Source organism: Microchirus variegatus (genome assembly GCF_963457635.1).
Source record: "Microchirus variegatus genome assembly, chromosome: 19".
NCBI classification, from domain to species: domain Eukaryota; kingdom Metazoa; phylum Chordata; class Actinopteri; order Pleuronectiformes; family Soleidae; genus Microchirus; species Microchirus variegatus.
In genome coordinates, this window is record NC_139820.1 from 21,466,307 (window position 1) to 21,487,322 (window position 21,016).

The following is a 21,016-nucleotide window of genomic DNA, read 5'->3' on the forward strand; positions in this document are numbered from 1 at the left end:
TGAATCGGAACAAAGGGTTTTAAACACAGATGTCGCACAATTATACATTTGGACTCAGCGATGGAAGCAGCAGTGGATCAATAAATCACTGAGTGATGGTGATTGCAGTGATGTAAAATTGCTGTTTTTCTCTATGGGGTTTGGTGAGGGAGAGCGAGCGGTTTACGAAATGACATAAATGTAAGTTTTCAGTCAAAAAATGGCTGACTAATAGCAAAATAAAAGGTTGAACATATTCTTTAGAAAATGTAGACTTCAGGAAAAACATAGTTGATCACGTAAGTCTTTTAAGAAGCGACTAAAAGACAAGAAACTGGAATATTCAGTCTGTGTGACCCCTGTCTGTGACCCCTGTCTCCACAGCAGCAGCAGCCATGGTGGACGCCGCGGCAGCCGAGCAGTTCCTGGACGCAAACCCGCAGTTCGCCAAGCAGTACTACGATGCCACCTTCCGCCCCAGGGTCATCTCGGACCTGCTGACCAGCGGCCGCAAGACGGCGGTGGACGTCAGCAAGTTCCACGACCTGACGACGGTGGAGGAGAGCGAGATCCTCTTCGACCTGGTCAGGGACATCCAGGACAACCTGCAGATGGAGAAGTCGGTGTTCAACCTCATGAAGCACCTGAGCTTCATCATGAGGGCCGACCGCATGAGCCTCTTCATGTACCGGCAGAGGAACGGCGTGGCCGAGCTGGCGACCAGGTCACTGAAAAACCTTCTTTAACTGCAGTCTGAAAGTGTGAGATGTGACAGCTTGATTATAGTTTTATATGAAAGGAAGATTTAACAGCACAGAGTCGAAAACTCATGAGTCGTGATCTATTTAACAGCTCAATAATACAGTTTTAAAGTAGGACAGAGCTTAAACAACCCACAATTTACTGGTTTAATTGATCTTCGTTTGAATGATATAAGATTCATTCATCAAATTGTGACATTAGTCTTTTAATAAAAGCCATTTGCAGAGGGTAACCTCCTTTATTCTCGCTAGTTTGGACCATAAATATAACACATAAATTGTTCTAAGATCCCTCACAGAACATAGAAAGACAAACGCTAGTGTAACTCAATAAAACCTGCCAGAAAAGTCCAATTTAAACATAAATAACGAATAAAACACACAGTTTTAGTGTAAAAACATCAGTGAATATTAATTAGCTTATTTTATTTGTGCTATTTTATAGTTTTTTTAAAGCTCACCACAGTCTCACACGTCCAATGTTACGCTAGCTAGCATGCTAATACCTCGCTAAACATTCGTACTTCCTTCTCTTTAGTTTCTGCCTTTACTTTTATGTTACCTTACTGTGTAAAATCATTGTTATTAACTGTTGAATTTGAACTCTTTTCTGACCAAAAAATGCTCTCCTTTTTGTAAAATTGTGTTCCAATTAAGGGGAAAATAGTCTTCCTACTCCACTGTTATGCTAGCTATCATGCTAGCACCCTGTTAAACTTCTCTTTAGCTTCTGCTTTTACCTTTACCTTTAAGTTACCTTACTTCTGACAAAAAATGCAAAGAAATAACCTTTATATTGTCTCTTTAAAAGATGAAGTTACTTTCAGCTAAGCTCAAGCTAATATATTGTAAATAAAATTGAATGTTAACATTAAGTGAAGCAGAGGAAGTAGCATCTTAGCCGCTATGTAGCGACTTCACTGGTTGCCAAAAGAATGTTTTTTGATGAAAAATTGAGAGAATAATTAATATTTCCCTGTGAGATTAATGCTCTCAATCACTACTTTAAACTCTCCTTTAATAGAACATTCAGTAAATTATGTTCTAGTTAAGGTAGAAAGTTGGACACCAGTTTGATTGACAGCTGGTGTTGTCCAATGGGAGCCTGAAAAACTGTTATAACTTAGGTAAAATCTCAAGGCTGAAGAACACTTCCTGTTTCTTCAGAATAAAATGTCCCTGCCAACACAATTTAGAGTAAAATGTTGAACGGTGTCCATCCCACTCAGTCAGTATTTCTAGTTTTTACAGCTTTAGTTCTGTATGATTTTCTTTATTAAAACTAAACAACAATGATGTTTACCTGCAGGTTATTTAATGTCAACAAAGACGCGTCGCTGGACGACTGCCTGATTCCTCCGGACAGTGAGATCGTTTACCCTCTGGACATGGGCATCGTGGGCCACGTGGCCTCCACCAAGAAGATGCTCAACGTCCCAGACGTGGCTGAGGTAAATTTTTCACTAAAGTAGTCTTTATTTCAGTTAGATTTTCTGATATTTTCTCTAGTTTTGGACCATTTTCTGTGACTTCTAGTGACAGTTTCTGAACAAAATCATGTTCAAAATCACTTGAATCACTCGTTCTGATGCTCAGTTTGAACTTCAGCAGCTCGTTGAACACATGTACCTAATAAAGTGGCTGCTAAGTATAGAGCAGTGGATAATATTGATTAGTTTGTTATGGTATTAATGGATAGATTTATAGTATTAAGTTGTCTTACTGCTCCACAAACAGCTGCTTTGCCTCCATTTGACCACTAGAGGGCGACTTGAGACCACAGTGTGCCGCCGCTCCCTAATTCCCTGCCACCAAAGCCAACACAATCTCATTACAGCCAATTCCTCTGACATTTGAAAATGGCTGTCAAGCTTCTATTTATTTATTTATTTACTTACTCGGGGGCACAGTTGGAGTTTGTCGAGCCTCTGCAGATCCTCCTCACCTCCTCCTCCTCCCTTCCTTCTTTCTCTTCCTCACTCCTGCACCAACTGTTATTGTGACATTTAATCATGAATAAAGCAGCAGACGCTCAAACGTCCACACGTCTTCATGACTGATGGATCACAGCGTTCTTCTTTTTAAACGGAAGGTTAGGAAAAGCTCTGATGTACAAACAGAAAAGTCATCTTATTATTAGCAGTATTAGTATGAGGAAATCAAACTTCCAGTTGCAAAACTAGCCAATAATCCTGATGGTGGCGCTACAGCGAAGTCCACATGTTGAAAGTTCATGACAGATCATCACCGCTGCAGCTTTGGCACTTTTTAATTTGAATTTTTGTCACTTTTCCTCTCTGTTATCTTCTTCTTCTTCTTCTTCTTCTTCTTCTTCTTCTTCTTCTTCTTCTCTCTCTTTTACTAAACCTAAAACTGAACTTTCCCAGAATTAGAATTAGCAGTTTTTTTTGGACCGGGTGGGGAATCAAACACGCAACCCTCCTGTTAAATCTGCACAGATTTACTAGAACCTTCTTTGAGAATAAAAGTAGAACGTTCGTTGGGAATAGAAGTAGAACGTTTGTTGAGAGTAGAAGCAGAACGTTCATTGAGAATAGAAGAACGTTCATTGAGAATAGCAGCAGAACGTTCGTTGAGGATAGAAGTAGAACGTTCGTTGAGAATAGAAGTAGAACGTTCTTGAACTCTTGAACGTTCGTTGAGAATAGAAGTAGAACGTTAGTTGAGAATAGAAGCAGAACGTTCATGAGAATAAAAGTAGAACATTAATGAGAATAGAAGAAGAACATTCCAGAACGTTCGTTGAGAATAGAAGCAAAATGTTCTAGAACGTTGGTTGAGAACAGTAGTAGAACGTTGGAACGTCGTGTATGAACTGTATCCCGTGTATCGCCCACATCTCCATGAACACTAACCATCCAGATTCAGGGTCACAAAGCTGTCATCCATTCATTCATTCATTCATTCATTCATTCATTCATTCATTCATTCATTCATCACCATCACCATCACCATCATGCTGCTGCTGCTGCTTCACAGCAGAACATGAAAGCTGGGACACTGTGGTGGTGCGTGGGGGGGGGGAGTGACGCCTGTAACCATATCAAAGCTCCAGCTGCAGCTGTAGTAGTTTGACTTTTTGATTCTCGTGTCCTGTGAACGACCTCCTGAAGAGAATCACTGCTGCTGCTGCTGCTGCTGCTGTTGCTGCTGCTGCTGCTGATGATGATGATGATAATGCTAATGCTGCTGCTGCTGCTGCTGCTGATGATAATGCTGCTGCTGCTGATGATAATGCTGCTGCTGCTGCTGCTGATGATAATGCTGCTGCTGCTGCTGATGATGATAATGCTGCTGCTGCTGCTGCTGCTGCTGCTGCTGCTCTGAACCTCTCTTTCCATCCCAGTCCAATCCAGTGTGGACCGCTCATCCAGTCAGCTACAAAGGCAGGGATTATTTTTTTTCACTGGGATTATTATGCACCAGGGCAACAGCTGGCCTGGTTTCTCCCTCCTCCCTCATCATCCTTTCCTTTCCTTTCCTCCTTCAGAGTGAATTTAATTCAATTCTAACTCTGGATGACATCACTGGCGTAAATATCTGTCTACACAGAGATATGTTTGTGTGTGTGCGTGTGTGTGTGAGGTGAAGAACGTCAGGATGTTGCAGAGGAAGCCGGTTAATCTGTCCCCGAATTAGAGCGATCCCAGATTATCGGCAGAGGTCACGCAGGCCCTGAGCCACTTTCACCGACTCAGCACGACACGTGTGTTCCCCTTTATTTTGATTTATTTACATTCAGCGGAGAAGAAAAGCCACTTATTGTGTAATAATCCCACTCTTATTTATTGATATGTACAGTATCGTGTTATTTCATTAGAGATTAAACTTTTCTGTGATACGTTTAAAAACAACCAGGTTGCTTTACAAGTTAAAAAAAGGTACACAAAACACAGTAAATCATGATTAAAAAGTCATATATTTAAATGAGATAAAGATAAGATTAGATAAAATAAAGAGAGAAAATGTGAAATTTGGCTTAATGTATCCTAAAATGATTCTAAAACACATTAAATATCGTTTACCTTTCATTTTATTACTAATGTTACTAAAAAACATTACTTACTTTACTAAAAAATAGTCCAACGTGTTAATAATATTAGAAAAAACAATCTCTGTCAATGTCAACATTTACTCTCCTGCACCAAAGCCCATTGACAAAAACAGCCATTTTAGTTCACAGGAAACAAGAGGTTTTAATCTATTGTCGCCTCCATAAGTTGAATTTTCCTCACTTTTATAAACCTGTGTGAACGATTTCAAATATAAAAGTCACAAAATAATACAATAAAATTGAGTTGATGGAGACAGCAGTCCAATGTTAACAGTGGTGACCTGTGAGGTAAAATTTATGTTTTTGTGAATGGGATTTGGTGCAGGGGAGCGAGTGGTTCTAAAAAGTGACAAAAAGTTTAGTTGAAAACAGTTTTGGTGGTTCTTATTTTTATTATTTCTAATCTTGTCAATGTCTTGACTATATTTTCTATTAATTATAGAACTCTTATCAACTCTTTTGATGAATAAAAGTCTGACTTTTAATGGGAAACACACAAAAATGGTATAAGTGACCCCAAACTTTTGAACGCTGGTTTAAATCTGAAGTAAAAGTTGGGGAAAATTCAGCCTGTAATTTCTTTGGCGACCCAAAAATAATCTCTGGTGTCCCATATACGGGTCCCCGACCCAGTCTTTGTGAACCACCGATGTAGAGCATAATATCTGCAGCTGAGTTGAAACTTTTGCTGCTCTTCTGCAGTTCTGAGCACAAAACTGGAACCTCTCCATCCCCAAATGAGTCACGAGTCCAATCCTCACCCCCCCCCCCCGCCTCGAGGGTCGCTCCCTGCAAACTTTTCCTTCCCTTTTTGCCGCTTAATGAGCCGCGCTGTCTCTGACTCAACACCCCGAGGAACACAACTGATAACTCCTGCTGTTGAGCAGGAGCAGGAGGTGGAGCAGCACTGAGGGACTGCGGTTTGTGGATGATGGAAAGTCTTTGCTGGCAGCTTCTGTCTGTGGGGTGTTCGTCAGAGCTGCTGCTGCTGGAGGTTCAGGAGGTCAAAGAGCAGGAGAATTAACCACCATCTCTCTCCTCTCTCCTCCTCTCAGAGTCCCTACTACAGCGACTTTGTGGACGAGCTGACCGACTTTAAGACCAAGAGCGTTCTCGCCATCCCGATCATGAACGGCAAGGACATGGTGGCCGTCATGATGGCCATCAACAAGTTGGACGGACCGTGCTTCACCGCCAAGGACGAGGAGGTAACGAGGTTTTAAATCACCTGGACGAAAGTATCTAACGTTTGTAATCTGACAAACGCTAGATATTTACAATTTTTCTACATTTTTTGTCGGATGTCGCTGGGGTAAAACTTTGGGAACGAGTTCCCGTGATGACTTCCGGTCCAAAAACTCAGTAGCCAATCAGTAATCAGCTTCCTAAGGCCCGCCCACAAACAAAAAAAAAACATGGCGTAAGGAACAAATCAGGGATTTATAATCTGGGTTAACTTCTGACATGGTCGTGGTTGAAGATTAACGTAAATAATAATGCTTACGGTGCTGTTAACGCACGGCGCGTTTCCATGACGACGCGATGTCATGTTTGCGTGACCGTAACGCTAAACTTTTGAAAAAAAGAGGCACACAAACGCGGTACACAGGTACGCTGGTTATTTGCAGCAATGCTCTTTTCCTTTAATAAACAGACCGCTCCAGTTCCACTGTAGGCTAACGCTAACGGCGCTAAAGGAGCTAACGGAGCTATCTGGTGAATGGTGCCGTGGCATGAAAACATGACGTCACACATCTTTTTCCATTCAGTCGTCATGGAAACGCGCCATGCGTTAACTTTAGCGTACGTTAATGCCGTTAACCCCCGTTAGCTCGTTAACGTGCCCAAATAATCACTTCCTCCTCCTCCTTCTGATCGTTTTCAACGTTTGTGGACAATAGGCTCCTCTTCCTGTTGTGACATCATCTTCTCTAAACGTTCCGCTAGCATTTAGCTAGCTTAAGCCTGCCCCGTACTAGAGGATTTTCAAATCTGTGCACGCTGGCTGTTATCAGCAGACTGTCATCATTTAAATGTATGAAACGTTCTTAAATACGCTCTAAAAAAATATTAATATTAATAACACATCATCTTGTCAAAACGTGACAGTTTGACAGATGCAATTATACTGTATAAATTCAAACTGTATTTGAATTTTAGCAGCACAAATAATAAAAAAAAAACAATGACTATATTTGAAGTTATGATGATGTCATCTCTCGTTTATTTTCAGACCCTGAAAAAGTACCTGAACTTTGCAAACCTGGTCCTGAGAGTTTTCCACCTGAATTATCTGCACAACTGTGAGACCAGGAGAGGACAGGTGAGGCCACTCTTTATATTTTATAATGAATAATAGATAGCAGTTTAACGCGACCGTAACATGAATTTAAAGGTGCTTTTCTTTGTCGTCCGTCCAGGTGCTGCTGTGGTCGGCCAGCAAGGTGTTTGAGGAGCTGACGGACATCGAGCGGCAGTTCCACAAAGCCCTGTACACCGTCAGAGCTTTCCTCAACTGTGACCGCTACTCTGTGGGTCTGCTGGACATGACCAAGACCAAGGTGGGTCTTCACTGCCTCCAGTGTATAATTATGTCCAGGTTTAGTGGTAAAGGTCACCTGAAGAAAACAGAAATAAAGAGTGTTTATAAAGCAGACTGCAGGCGGATACTGAACACTGACATTCTGAGGTTCTTGAATCCTCACGTGTTGGACTTTATTGTCCTCTAAGCAGAAGGTTGGCAGGGAAATCCCTGGCTCCTCCCCCCTGTGAGACAAAGTGTCCTTGAGCAAGACATTAGTCCTCAAATTACCCCTGATCATGTGCGAATAGGTGAATGTGAACCACTCACGTTGACTACACTCTTAGAAATAAGGGTTCCAAAAGGGTTCTTCTACAAGGGATGAGGTTCTACCTGGAACCATTTGCTTCTGAAAAACCCTTTTCCTAAATAAAGGGTTTTAAAAGGGTTCTTGGTGGAACCTTTATAAAAAGGTTCTACCTGAGTCAAAAGGGTTCTCCTATGAGGACAAGCAGAAAAACCTTATATGGTTCTACTTAGCACTTTTATTTCTGAGAGTGTAGAAAAGTACACAGAGACACATATAGACTCAAAGACTCAAAAATCTGGCAAACACGTCATGCTATACTATGTCGTCCAAAATGTGAAAAATTTTTTCAAAAAAAATGTAGGTCCAAATTTTCACAAAAACACGATACTATACTATGTCGTCCAAAAGTTGTCAATTTTGACAAAAAAAATTAAAAAACTTGGTCCAAAATTTTACAAAAACGTCAGAATCTATGTCGATCAAAATAGATTCATATTTAGTCATATTTTATTAATTAAATTGCTAGTTTGTGTTATTTAATATGATAATTTGGTTATTTTGTATCAATCACACATTATATAAATCCTGGAAGAGCTCCCCCTACAGTTACGGAGTACACTGACAAAATCCATGAAAATAAGCCGTAGAATTACGGCATTCGTAAAAATCCGGTCAGTCGCTTCCTCTTCCAGTTTTCTCTGCTTCTTCTTCGTCTAAAATAACTGCCTTGATGTCATCGCCGGTACCTGGTTTCTCGTCTTGATTCTGAGGACTCTGGGTCAGCGTCCCTGATCTCGCAAAGCTGGTGTTCCTCCTAACAGACAGTAGGGGGCAGCGGAGACGAGACATTGAACAATGTCACACTGACTCTAATGAGCTGTTCAATTAGGGTAAAAATCCTGCACAGAAAAGACATATTTCAGAGTCTCCTGTGAGTGTTTGTTCGTCTAATGTTTTGTCTTTCTGTAGTAAATACTCGTGCTTCTTGTCCCCATGCGTCTGCGCTAATGAACAAACTCGTCATAAACGCTCCTCACTGGCTGTAGCTTCGGCTAATCTCGAGCAGCTGCCTGTTGATTCCTAACACCTGTTTTTTCTTTGTGAACAAAACACTTGTTGTGTGTGTGTGTGTGTGTGTGTGTGTGTGTGTGTCACAGATGGCTCTGCTTCCATGATTAAAGCTCTAGAGGAAGGAAAACAAGATAAAACACTAAACCAGTAGCTCTGATTTGAGCTCGGCGTTAGCTTTGGCTCTCGCTCGCAGCCCAGATACGACAAACTGGAGCAGAGCTGTCGTTCCCCTCTCGTGTTGCGTTGATCGTTGTTGTGGTTTGTAATCGTGGCCCAGATCCGTGGAGAGCAGGAGAAGAGCCATCATTCAGCGCCGTATGTGGGTCGGATGACGGGCCAAATGTGGAACATAGACGTTTTTGAAATATGTGCTGTGGACTTTGTGATGACGGACAGACTCTGCTGATGTGACCTGTGCTTTAAACTCTTGCTCTAAATCTTTTTTCCCCTTCTCCGTCTGTGTGTTTTCTGCAGGAGTTCTTTGATTTGTGGCCGATCCTGATGGGAGAAGCTCCGCCGTATGATGGACCCAAAACCCCAGATGGCAGGGTGAGGAAATGTTACTGATCCTATACCTGATATTTACTTTAGAAATCATGTCAAATCACGTAAAAATCCTCTTGTCACTTATATGTGACACAATAACTTGCTCGTTTTAGATTTTTAGGGTCTAATGTGTAAGTGTAAAATCTAGTGCTATCAATGCTAACACACGTTAATACATGACACGTTTCCATGACGACTGATCGGAAAAAAGATGTGCGTGAAGTCATGTTTACGTGCCGCGGCACCGGAGTCCAGTCACCGTTTGCCAGTTAGCTTCGTTAGCTCCGTTAGCTCCTTTAGCACCGTTAGCGCACCTACAGTCGAACTGGAGCGCTCTGTTTATTAAACTTAAAGAACAGCGCCGTTAACGCGTTAACGTCCCCAGCTCTAGTGAAGTCATGTGATTGTATGAATTGTTGTTTTTCATTAGCCAAGAATGAGCCTTTTATATTTTGGAGCCATGTCTTCTCTACAAAGGCCGCCATGATTTTACCGTAGCATACTATCTTTTGAGTTTTGATGCTAGCTTAAGGCTAATAACCGTTTTACACACAAAACGGTAAAATATCATTATATTATACAAACATACTTTTCAGTCGTAAATTACATTTCTGCCAATAAACCTTCATAAATATTACATATTGGATCTTTAAAATCGACAATATGAAGTGATTACAGTCAAAGAGAAATTATAAACATCTGAAAACAGTCAGTGAAGATTATACTTTATATTTTCTTCAGATAAACTCTTCCTATTACAGGGATCTTTATATTTCCATACAACCTATTATCTCAGGTATTTTAAAGCATATATTGTGTCGTAAATAACCTCTGTATTGTTATTTTTGGGACATTTATCTTTTGTTTTCTCAAGGAAATCATCTTTTACAAGCTCATCGACTACATCCTTCACGGCAAAGAAGACATCAAAGTCATACCGTAAGTAGAACACGGTGTAACGTAGTACTAGTAACTAACTAATAGTAGTTTGTTTTTCTTGTTTCCACGCTCCTGTCATTTCAGACCCAGTGCTTTGCAATCAGCTCATGACCTTCACCTGGTCTTCCTCACCTGAAGTCAATTTACTCATTAGTTCCTCATTAGTTCCTCTGTGTGTTGATACACCGGCTCACTTTCATTCGACCTCTGCCAGATTGTCTTGCCAAGTTTTTTCCAGCGTTATTCTTGTTAGCCTTCTTGTTCTGACCCTGTTTTTGCCTGTCCCTGACTTTGGATACCTGCCTGGCACTTGTTTTTGGGCGAAGTCAACTGCCTGCTCCTCTACAAACATGCTTTTGGGTTCTTTAAAATGCAGTTGATTATCCTTAAATTATCTCGTCACTATATTGTGACGTTTTGTGTTTGTTGCTCCTCAGAAATCCTGCAGCCGATCACTGGGCTCTGATCAGCGGTTTACCAACCTACGTCGCAGAGAATGGACTGGTCAGTGTCTTGTTTTTTTCCCTCTTTTCCTTAAAAGATCCAACTGCTGAAACCCCCAAAAAACCTTAACTTCATACCATGAGAAAAAAATCCATTCAAAAGTCACTTAGAATTGTCCTTATTTTGGAAGGAAAAGCACTTTTTTCAATTAATCTAACATTAAATGAATCAGAAATACATTCTATACATTGTTAATGTAGTAAACGACTATTCTAGCTGCAAACGTCTGGTTTTTAATGGAATATGTACAGTACAGTGTTCTAATGGTTCATTGTGTTTGCTCATCGCGTTAGAAGGCTACTGGATGATTAGAAAACCCTTGCGCAATCATTAGAAAATTATTTCTAATCTTGTCAGTATCTTGACTATATTTTCTATTCATTTTGCAACCATTTTGATGAATAAAACACAACAAAAATGGTATGGGTGAGCCCAAACTTTTGAACGGTAGTGTAAAAGTCATCTAAAAACACGCTACACATCACCTTTGGTTTGTGTTAATGGGCACTAAACCTGTGCTTTGTGGACATATTTCTCCCTCGTCTCTGTTGATGTATGACATATTTTTTAAGGTGACTGTGAGAAAGATTATTGCTCACAAGCCTGTAATCAAACAAGATAACGGCGGGTAAATAATCAGATTTACGATCCTGTCACATTTGCCTCGGTTACTCACATTAAATTAGTGCACAACGCTTTCAGAGCCTCTCATAATCAAGGGGAAGCCTCCTAAAATGGCTGACTTTCAAAGATACTCCATGAAAAGACATCAACATGGATGTATGTTGTTTGACCTCTGTGCCAGCAGAAGTACTCGAAGTCCTTGCTGCATTTAAATGTGGAGTGTTTTTAGTGTTTTCCTTAAAATTGACATCAACTCTTAATATATTACATCAAAATAACGCAAAGCTTAAATATTAGCATCTAACGACAAACCATACTTGGCTAGAAACTGCTATATTGTTTGTATCTTTGCTAATACACAAACTTCTACGTACACAAACAGGACATAATATTACATACAAATAAAGAACAACTCTTCTAGAAACCGCTAACTTGAGCTGCAGTGGCTGTCTTTGTTAGCTAGGGTTGCTAAATAGCATAATCGATCATAATATGAACGCAGTAATCTGTTGACTTACTGTAAATACTCAACTAGACGCCGCTAACTTGAGCTACGATCGCTACTTGTTAGTTGTTATGCTAAATAGCATTTCCCTGTTTATTAATTAGAAACTGCTAGCTTGACCTTGAATCATAGTAGCTATATTGCTAATTAGCTTAACCAGAGGCTAATAAGAGAAAAGTTTGATGTGAAATATGAAAGTTGTCTCAGAGCACAGCCTCAGTGACCAGGATGTTTGAAAAGCCTCTGGTCATCAATCAACACATGACGCACACTTAGCTAGCCTGTTTCAATACATGCGTTCCCAGGGCGCTAGGAGGGCGTGTTAGCATCATGTGACCTTTCCTGAGCCCCGGAGCCCAAACACGTATGGATTTAAACATGAAAAGCACAGTGAATCAATGACCAGGCAGCAGGTGGAATATAAAACACACACAGCTCCTGAGCTCGGCAGCAGAGTGATTCACAGATTCACTGTGGCAAAAACACACAAACAACAAGCTGTCCGATAATAACTCCACATGATGTATCGCCGGCGTTTTTCTTGTCACTTTTCCAGTAGATTACATCAAACAAGTGGAGCAGAAAATCCCAACACGAGGTCCGTGTGGAACTCTGGGTGTCAGTGTGAAGAATTTATAGAATTTAATCAAAAACTAGCTCGCATCAAATCGTCGTTGTCCACCGCGGTCAGAACGAGAGTTCTGGGTGTTGAGATGCCCAACTTTAAGTTGTGATAGTAATGACAATGCATATATTATATAGTCTTAAAGGGACAGCGTCGCCCTGTTCTGCCTGGAAACTGAAGTTTGTAAAGCGCTCACTCTCCTGCATCAAAGCCCATAGAGAAAATCAGCATTTTTTGTGTCGCTTAAGTAAAATCCAGTGAATAATTTCAAACACAGAAATCACAAAACAACACATTTGAATACATGAATGGAGTTTTAATGGTAATAAAAATATAATACTGTTATTGAGGTTAAGGCTTTATAAACCACTGTTTACGTCAGCTAACATCGTAGTAACTGTTAGCTTAAACTATAATTAAGTAGTTAAACCACCATTCCTCACAAGGAGCATTAATAAAGGCTAATAATGTTTAATAAATGCTTAATTATTGTTAAGTAACACTTATTCTGGACTCCCATACATTTAAGAAGTCCATGCTTTACTCACTTCCTTTATTAATGCTCCCTGTGACCCTTATTTTAAAGTATGTTTAAGAGAAATTTGGAACCTTATAGACACAGAAACCTTTAATAAATGTGAACTAAAGAGAATTTACATTGACGTAAACAGACACTTGAATTATATATGAAAAACAGTAATTTCATTGTTAGTTAAAACATTAATTAGCTGATAATAAACGCTTATAACATCAATATTGTTAATTATGGCGAATTGTTCCCATTTTAAACTTGTGTGTCCTTTATAGTTTAAAATAATAATAAAACTGAGTACAGTGTGTGTGTGTGTGTGGTCACACGAGCAGAACGTCCATATTACGTCTTATTACACGCTTATTACACAGAAATGAAAAGAGCTCAGTCATTGTAATTTTTTGGCAGTCATTATAATTAACCACATTATGCTTTTTTCCCAATTTTTTCCTCCAACAAAACCAGTGATCCTTCAACACCACGTCCTCTCTCTGTCCTCTCTCACCTCTTCATCCTCTCTCACCTCTTCATCGTCCTCCTCGTCCTCCTGAGTGAAAACTCAATCTCTGCTCTCAGAGTTCCTTCCTCTCCACCGTCAGATTGACGTTAATGCCCCCGGATGCAAATCGATCGGTGGAGCAGGCGAGCGTTAAAAACTCTGTCAGCTTCTCTAAGTAACATGTTCAAGTAAACGCATACATCAGCTCTTTCTGTTCCCTCGAAGCCAAAAACAGTCTGTCCACTGTACGTGAGAACACCAGCGCTATTTTTAACACTTATTATGGTCTTTAAAACTCCAGGATGTTCAGAATAATGTGGAATTCTTCGTAAAGCAAGAAAGTTTTAATAGGACAATTGACAAGATAATCCGCAATTAAGTTAAATGAGTTAGTTGAGATTCAAATAAAGTCAGTAAAAGCTACTGTTTGACTATTTTCTGATATGGATTCAGCTGATTTGTCTTAATTAATGAGAAATACTTGGAAATAATACTTGGATAATTTAAAGATTTAAGACACGCATGCAAAATAATACCGTTTTAAAAGATGAAATCTAACTATCTTACTAAAACCTTACAAAAAACTATGAACTAGGATTAAAAAAGAGGAAAAATCATAATAAATAGACCAGTTTATGAATATACATCAAAATATATACATGTGAAAAGTGTTTTTATGGTGTAGACGAGAAATGTACATTTTAAGCATCAATACTGTCTCTTACGGTTAAAAAATCTCTTGTTTATTCACGTTAATTCTCATGGAAAGTTTCCAATTTTTGTAAATTCCCTGAATTAAACCTGCAATGACTTTTTCTTCAAGTACGTACAGAAGAATAAACATAAGCTTTTTTTTCCTTAGCCTCACACAAAAATCAACCCTGCAAACTCCTTTAAAATCCTCAATTTAATTATTTCTCCTTTCCCATTTTTTCCCCTCCACAGATCTGTAACATCATGAACGCCGGCGAGGATGAATTTTTCAGTTTCCAGGTAAAGTTGTTTTCTTCTTCTTCAAATTGGACGAGTTCGCTCATTTACGTAGGGTGCCAAAATGGAAGCCCAAATTCAAAATGGCCACCCAAATTCAAAATGGCCGACTTCCTGTTGAGTTGAGGCCGTGGTTACGGTTGACTTTTTTGTTCGTCTTGCTCAATAGCATCTTCTCACCAAGTTTCGGGAAATTCGGTGAAACTCAATTTTGCCTCTGTTTTCACCTTAGGGGGCGCTGCTATAGAGCCCTTGAGCAACGCGCGGGCCCGGGACCTTTGCCAATGTCGCATTTTTACCAGACCTGACCATGCAAATAACAACAAAATAAGACAATAAAATAAACTGCGGCCGTTAATGTGTTCATCTGTGTGTCACTGAGTCACTGCTGCAGATTATTATAATCTACTGCGGTGAATAAAAGTGTAAAGATGAATATTTGAATATTATACATTTATTTACATTAATTCTCTCGGCCGACGCTTTCGTACGAAATGCGATTGTCAACGTTTGTGATTAATTCCTCTGCATTTATTCATCCAGGGGAGTAAAGTAATGAATTCACCCTCGCGCTCGTGCATTAATGCGGCTCCGGCGAGAACTTCATCATCTCTAACAAGATTGTTATGTTAAATAAATAAATGAAGGAATAAATGAGTGGCTTTAATGTTTTACCGTCAGATTACACTAACTGAATAAATCACACTTTAGGAGGTGATGAGAGAATAATCAATAACTGAATGATTCGTCTCACGTCCTCTGCTTTTATTCAGTTAAAAAAGAGGATTATAGCGCCCCCTGTAGTTAATGTGTAATGTTACATGGTTTCCAACACAGTTCCTGCTCACGCACTCATTTTTTATCATCAACCAACGGCAAACCTTTAATTTACTGGGATTAAAATCTTTTTGGTGGGACCTCAACAAACAAACGAGATGGCCACCAAATTCAAAATGGCCGACTTCCTGTTGAGTCCAGACCTTGGTCCCATTAGACTTTTTTGTTCGCCTTGGTCTTGAACATGTTCCCACCAAGTTTCGTGAAATTCGGTGCAACTTAGTTTTGGCTTGCTCCATCTGTGTTTCACCTAAGGGGGGTGCTGTAGAGCCCTGGTGCAGTTCAACAAACATTTAATATCACTATATTTAAGTCGCGATATCGCAATATTTATGCCATGATACGATATCACAATATTTAAGTCATGACACTATAAAATGATATTTAAGTCCAAATATGATATTATCGTGATATTGAAATCATGATACGATATTATCACAATATTTAAGGCACAGTACGATATTTTCACCATATACAAGTTACGATATGATATCACGATATTTGAGTCACAATACAATATTATCACAATATTTAAGTCGCAATATCACGATATTTAAATCACAATATCACAATACAAGTCACAATTGCAATATTATCACAATATTAATGTCACAATATGATATTGCAATATTTAAGTCACAGTACAATACTATCATGATATTTAAGACATGATGCGATATCACGATATTTAAGTCACGGTACAATATCACGATATTTATGTCACAATACGATATCGCGATATTTAAGTCATGATACAATATCACGATATAAAAGTCACGGTAAGATATTATCACGATATTTAAGTCACTGTACGATATCTCGATATTTAAGTCATGATAAAATATCACAATATAAAAGTCACGTTATGATATTATCACGATATTTAAGTCACAGTACGATATTATCACGATATTTAATAGACTGATGTAATTGTTTGTATTGACTGATAATCCGAACACGTCCTGTTTTAAGTGCAGCGTTAAACCCGATTTTCATGCTTCCATTTTTTTGAAAAAGGGAAAAAGTTCAGGTTTTCTCTCTGAATTATTGATTCTTCCCTCATTATTTCCTCTGAATGGACGAGTTCACTTCACATTTCTGTCACGTTTCTGCTTCGTGGTGGAATAAAACTCTGTTAAATCAGGGATTAGAGCTTTAAAAAACGTACAGTTTTGTGTGAATAAATGTGTGTGTGTGTGTGTGTGTGAGAACAGAAGGAACCTCTGGATAGCACCGGCTGGACCATAAAGAACGTTCTGTCGATGCCGATCGTCAACAAGAAGGAGGAGATAGTGGGCGTGGCCACGTTCTATAACAGGAAAGATGGGAAACCCTTTGATGACATGGACGAAACACTGATGGAGGTACACGTGTGTGTGTGTGTGTGTGTAGTTTATAAATACACATTCAGAGCATGTGCATTATTTATCACTTTGCCTGGAGGCTTTTTCTCTCTCTCTGCTCCACTCAGAGTTTCAGTAAAAATAAACAACATGACAGTTTAATCCCTCACTTTAAAATCAAAGTCGTTTCAGGAACAATTTGGTTGCTGTTGTTGTTGTTGTTGTTGACGACGACGTTTTCACATAATTTTCTTCTTGTTTAGTCACGACTCTGCTGGACAAAGTGTCAGTGGATCGTAACTAACGACATTTCATGTAGAATCAAAAACACTTTGACCGTCGTGTTCTCCTGCCAAAAGGAATCAAAAGAACACGTATTGATTTTAAACTCATATCTGATCACAAAACACTTTAAAGGGATAGTTCGTGATGTTGAAATAAGGAGGTATTGACGCAAAGTAATCGCCAGAGACACCGCGGTATCACAGTACGATATTATCGCGATATTTAAATCACAGTACGATGTTATCACGATATTTAAAGCACTATATCACAATATTTAAGTCACAGTATCACGATACTTAAGTCACAATACAATATTATCACGATATTTAAATCACAGTACAATATAATCACGATATTTGATTCACAATATCACAATACAATATTATCACAACATTTAAGTCACAATATTGAAGTCACAATACGATATTATCACATATTTTTGTCACAATACGATATTATCATGATATTTAAGTCACTTTATCAAGATATTTAAGTCACAGTATCACAATATTTAAGTCACAATATCATGATATTTAAGTCATGATACGATATCATCACGATATGATTTAAGTCACCATATCACAATATTTAAGTCACAATACGATATTATCACGATATTTAGGTCACTTTATCACAATATTTAAGTCACTATACAATATTATCATGATATTTAAGTCTCAGTATCACTATATTTAAATCACGATACAATATTATCACAGTATTTAAGTCACAATATGATATTTAAGTCATGATATTTAAGTCTCAATATCATGAAATTTCAGTCACGATACGATACTATCCCAATATTCAAGTCACAATACGATATTATCATGATATATAAGTCACAATATCAAGATATGTAAGTCACAATACGATATTGTAATATTTAAGTCACGATATCACAATATTTAAGTTACATTACGATATTATCACGACATTTAAGTCACAATATCACGATATTTAAGTTTCAATATCACGTTATTTATCTTTATCTCGCCATTAAACGGCCATTTTATGACCAGAAACTGAAGTTTTACTTCACTCACTCTTGTCTGTACTTCCTGGTTTGTCTGTTTGAAAGCAGATGATTGGCTCCTGGGAGAAATGGTCAAGTTATCTCTGTACACAGTTTTTCAGCGACTTGTACTTAAATCAGTTGAAGAAGCATAAAAACTTTGAGAGCAGCAGCAGCAGCAGCATTTTCCCCTCATTAAATGTTCTCCCGCTCCTCTTTTAATGCTTCTGTGCTGCCTTTACAAATGAAGACATCTTCTTATGCACTCGAGCAAAGAGTCCCTACAGGTTCGAGCTCATTAGTTTCACAATGTCCTTGTTCTTTACATGAGCGGCTCGGTCTGAAGCAAATTACTGCGTCAAATACAACACGGCTCACGAGCACTTGTTGGACTTTTTGGACCAAATTTGAAAATGTGAGGCGGCCTACGGGGGGCGCTCTCTCGCACTTTATTGGACATGAACATACTTTTGATTATGACTTTTCTCACCATACAAGTCACGATATGATATCACGATATTTAAGTCACAATATCATGATATTTAAGTTGCAATATCATGATATTTAAGTCGCAATATAACAATATTTAAGTCACAATATTATCACCATATTAAAGTCATGATACAATACTATCGCAATATTTATGCCATGATACGATATCGCAATATGTGAGTCATGATACAATAAAGCGATGTTTAATTCACAATGTAATATTATCATGATGTTGAAATCATGATGCTATATTATCACAATATTTAAGTCGCAGTACGATATCACCATATACAAGTTACGATATATCACGATATTTAAGTCACGAGACAATGCTATCACAATATTTAAGTGGCAATATCACAATATTATCACCATATTAAAGTCATGATACAATACTATCGCAATATTTATGTCATGATGCGATATTTCGATATTTAAGTAACATTATGATATTATCATGATATTTGAATCACAATGCTTTATAATCCCCATATTCAAGTCAAAATACGATATCACGATATTTAAGTCACGATGCAATAACATGATATTTAAGTCACAACACAATACTATAATGATATTTAAGACATGATTCGATATCACGATATTTAATTATTTTTTTTACGTTTTTTTCATTTTTAACGTACTTAATGTTGGTGGAAATGGGCGAAAATGGTCATAAAAATCGGAACAGGTGAAAAAAGTTATAAAATAGCGCCCCCTAAGGTGAAACCTGGTAGGACAAAGCTGAAGTCAAGTTGTGCCAAATTTCACAAAACTTGCTTGAAACGTGTCACAACACAAGACAAACAAAAAAGTCTATTGGGACCATGGCCTCAACTCAACTGGAAGTCGGCCATTTTGAATTTGGCGTCAAACATTTGGCGATTTTGCATGTTTTTCGTAAATGAACAAAGTCGTCTGATTAATCGTACCAATATTAAAAAAAACACATACATTTGTACTAGACACAACAAAGATGAAACGTTACCAAAAGTTCTCTCAGATTCAAAAGGACGTGGCCATGGCAACCATCGGAATTTTGGCGAAATTTTGACCATTTGCTACAGAACAGGAAGTGGCCTATAACTACGATCTGCTCCAAACTTCCTACGTGAGACAAGGAACCCGTTTTTAAACAAACACTGCTGAACAGGAAAGCACAGGAAACACTTATTTTAGTATTTATTCAAACGTTTTCTCCTTTGTGTCCAGTCTCTGACTCAGTTCCTGGGCTGGTCGGTCCTGAACACTGACACCTACGACAAGATGAACAAGCTGGAGAACAGGAAGGACATTTTCCAGGACATGGTTCTGTACCACGTCAAGTGTCGCAAAGATGAAATCCAGAACGTTCTGGTGAGCGCATACATACTCACTTCAATCAGTAACACAATGAATTCAAACTTATAAGGAAGTTCTCGTCATATAACTTTGAATGAACTTAATTCATTTAGATTTTACATGAATATGAATTATTGTACTGCCTTAGATGAACAGGACTCACCTCTTCGTAGTAGATGTATTACACCTTTTTTGTCAGTGATGTTTTTGTTATTTTTTCTCAATTATTTCTTCATGGAATCCTAGGATTAACAGATTTTTACCTTTTGATTCTGGAAAAGCGGAGTACAAATGTTTGTATGTTAGAACCAGGGCTTCAGAGTGTATGTAGTAAAGATTCAATTTTAAGTAAACAGACAACAAAATAAGAGGAAACAGAGGCTGGAACACCGACCCTGCAAAGACGGTGCTTTGCCTTACACTAATGGAAGATGCTGGCGATATTAACGGGAGCTTAGAATCATCTATAAAGTGAAATAAGCTGTCAGCTTCTTGTATGAGGTGATTTGTCAGCGGACACGAACGCAAAGGCGGAGAACAAAAGCAGAGAGAGACGACCTGCTGTGACCTCTGATCAGGAGTCGGATGATTGATGCTGAAGCGTTTCATCCAAGGTGAGTGTTGATGATCTGTGTTTCCCCCCAGAACACCAGGGAGAGATGGGGGAAGGAGCCTGATGAGTGCGAGGAAGAGGAGCTCCAGGAGATTCTGGTAAATAAACACAAAAACAACAACAGTGTGAGCTTTTAGAGTTTAAATTTAATCAGAAAATACACCAAAGGTGACCTTTAGTTTGACTAAATAGATACTCATGTGTAAATTTATGGCTGGAAGTCGTTTGGCGAAAAAAGCGTGGGAAATTGGAAGTGGGAGGGGCTAACGAAAATGAAAAAAACACACTTTCATGAGCGGATTTAAAAAAAAAAATGTTTCACGTACATGAACGAAAGTTGGTACACATGTTAATCATGTCAGGACGGTCCAAAAAGTCAATGAGGACTTTGCCGTAAGTCCTACAGGAAGGCCGCCATCTTGGGTTGATTTTGGCGATTTTGCAACAATGGTGTTAGTATGATCATCTTCAAATTTTTTTCATTGTTTTTAATAATTTTGGCTGCATTCCAAAGTTTTGTATTTTACATTTTGATATATCTATAATACACTGTAAAAAAAAATACCAACACTATACTATGTATACTATATATACTTATAAAGCCATTTT

At 38.6% G+C, this 21,016-nt stretch overlaps 1 protein-coding gene across 1 annotated transcript in view; it reads left to right on the forward strand.

The window, feature by feature from the left end:
- Positions 1–353: 353 nt before the first annotated feature.
- pde6a (phosphodiesterase 6A, cGMP-specific, rod, alpha) overlaps positions 354–21,016 on the forward strand; it is a gene marked incomplete at its 3' end in the record, with an annotated part of 33,412 nt that continues 12,749 nt past the window's right edge. Inside the window, exons 1-12 of the mRNA XM_083906136.1 lie at positions 354–703; positions 2,050–2,191; positions 5,871–6,023; positions 7,049–7,138; positions 7,236–7,376; positions 9,192–9,266; positions 10,138–10,202; positions 10,640–10,706; positions 14,437–14,484; positions 16,533–16,682; positions 19,666–19,809; positions 20,440–20,505. Coding sequence (XP_083762262.1) covers positions 375–703; positions 2,050–2,191; positions 5,871–6,023; positions 7,049–7,138; positions 7,236–7,376; positions 9,192–9,266; positions 10,138–10,202; positions 10,640–10,706; positions 14,437–14,484; positions 16,533–16,682; positions 19,666–19,809; positions 20,440–20,505 — 1,470 coding nt within the window. The 5' untranslated portion in view covers positions 354–374. The remainder of the gene's footprint in view (positions 704–2,049; positions 2,192–5,870; positions 6,024–7,048; positions 7,139–7,235; positions 7,377–9,191; positions 9,267–10,137; positions 10,203–10,639; positions 10,707–14,436; positions 14,485–16,532; positions 16,683–19,665; positions 19,810–20,439; positions 20,506–21,016) is intronic.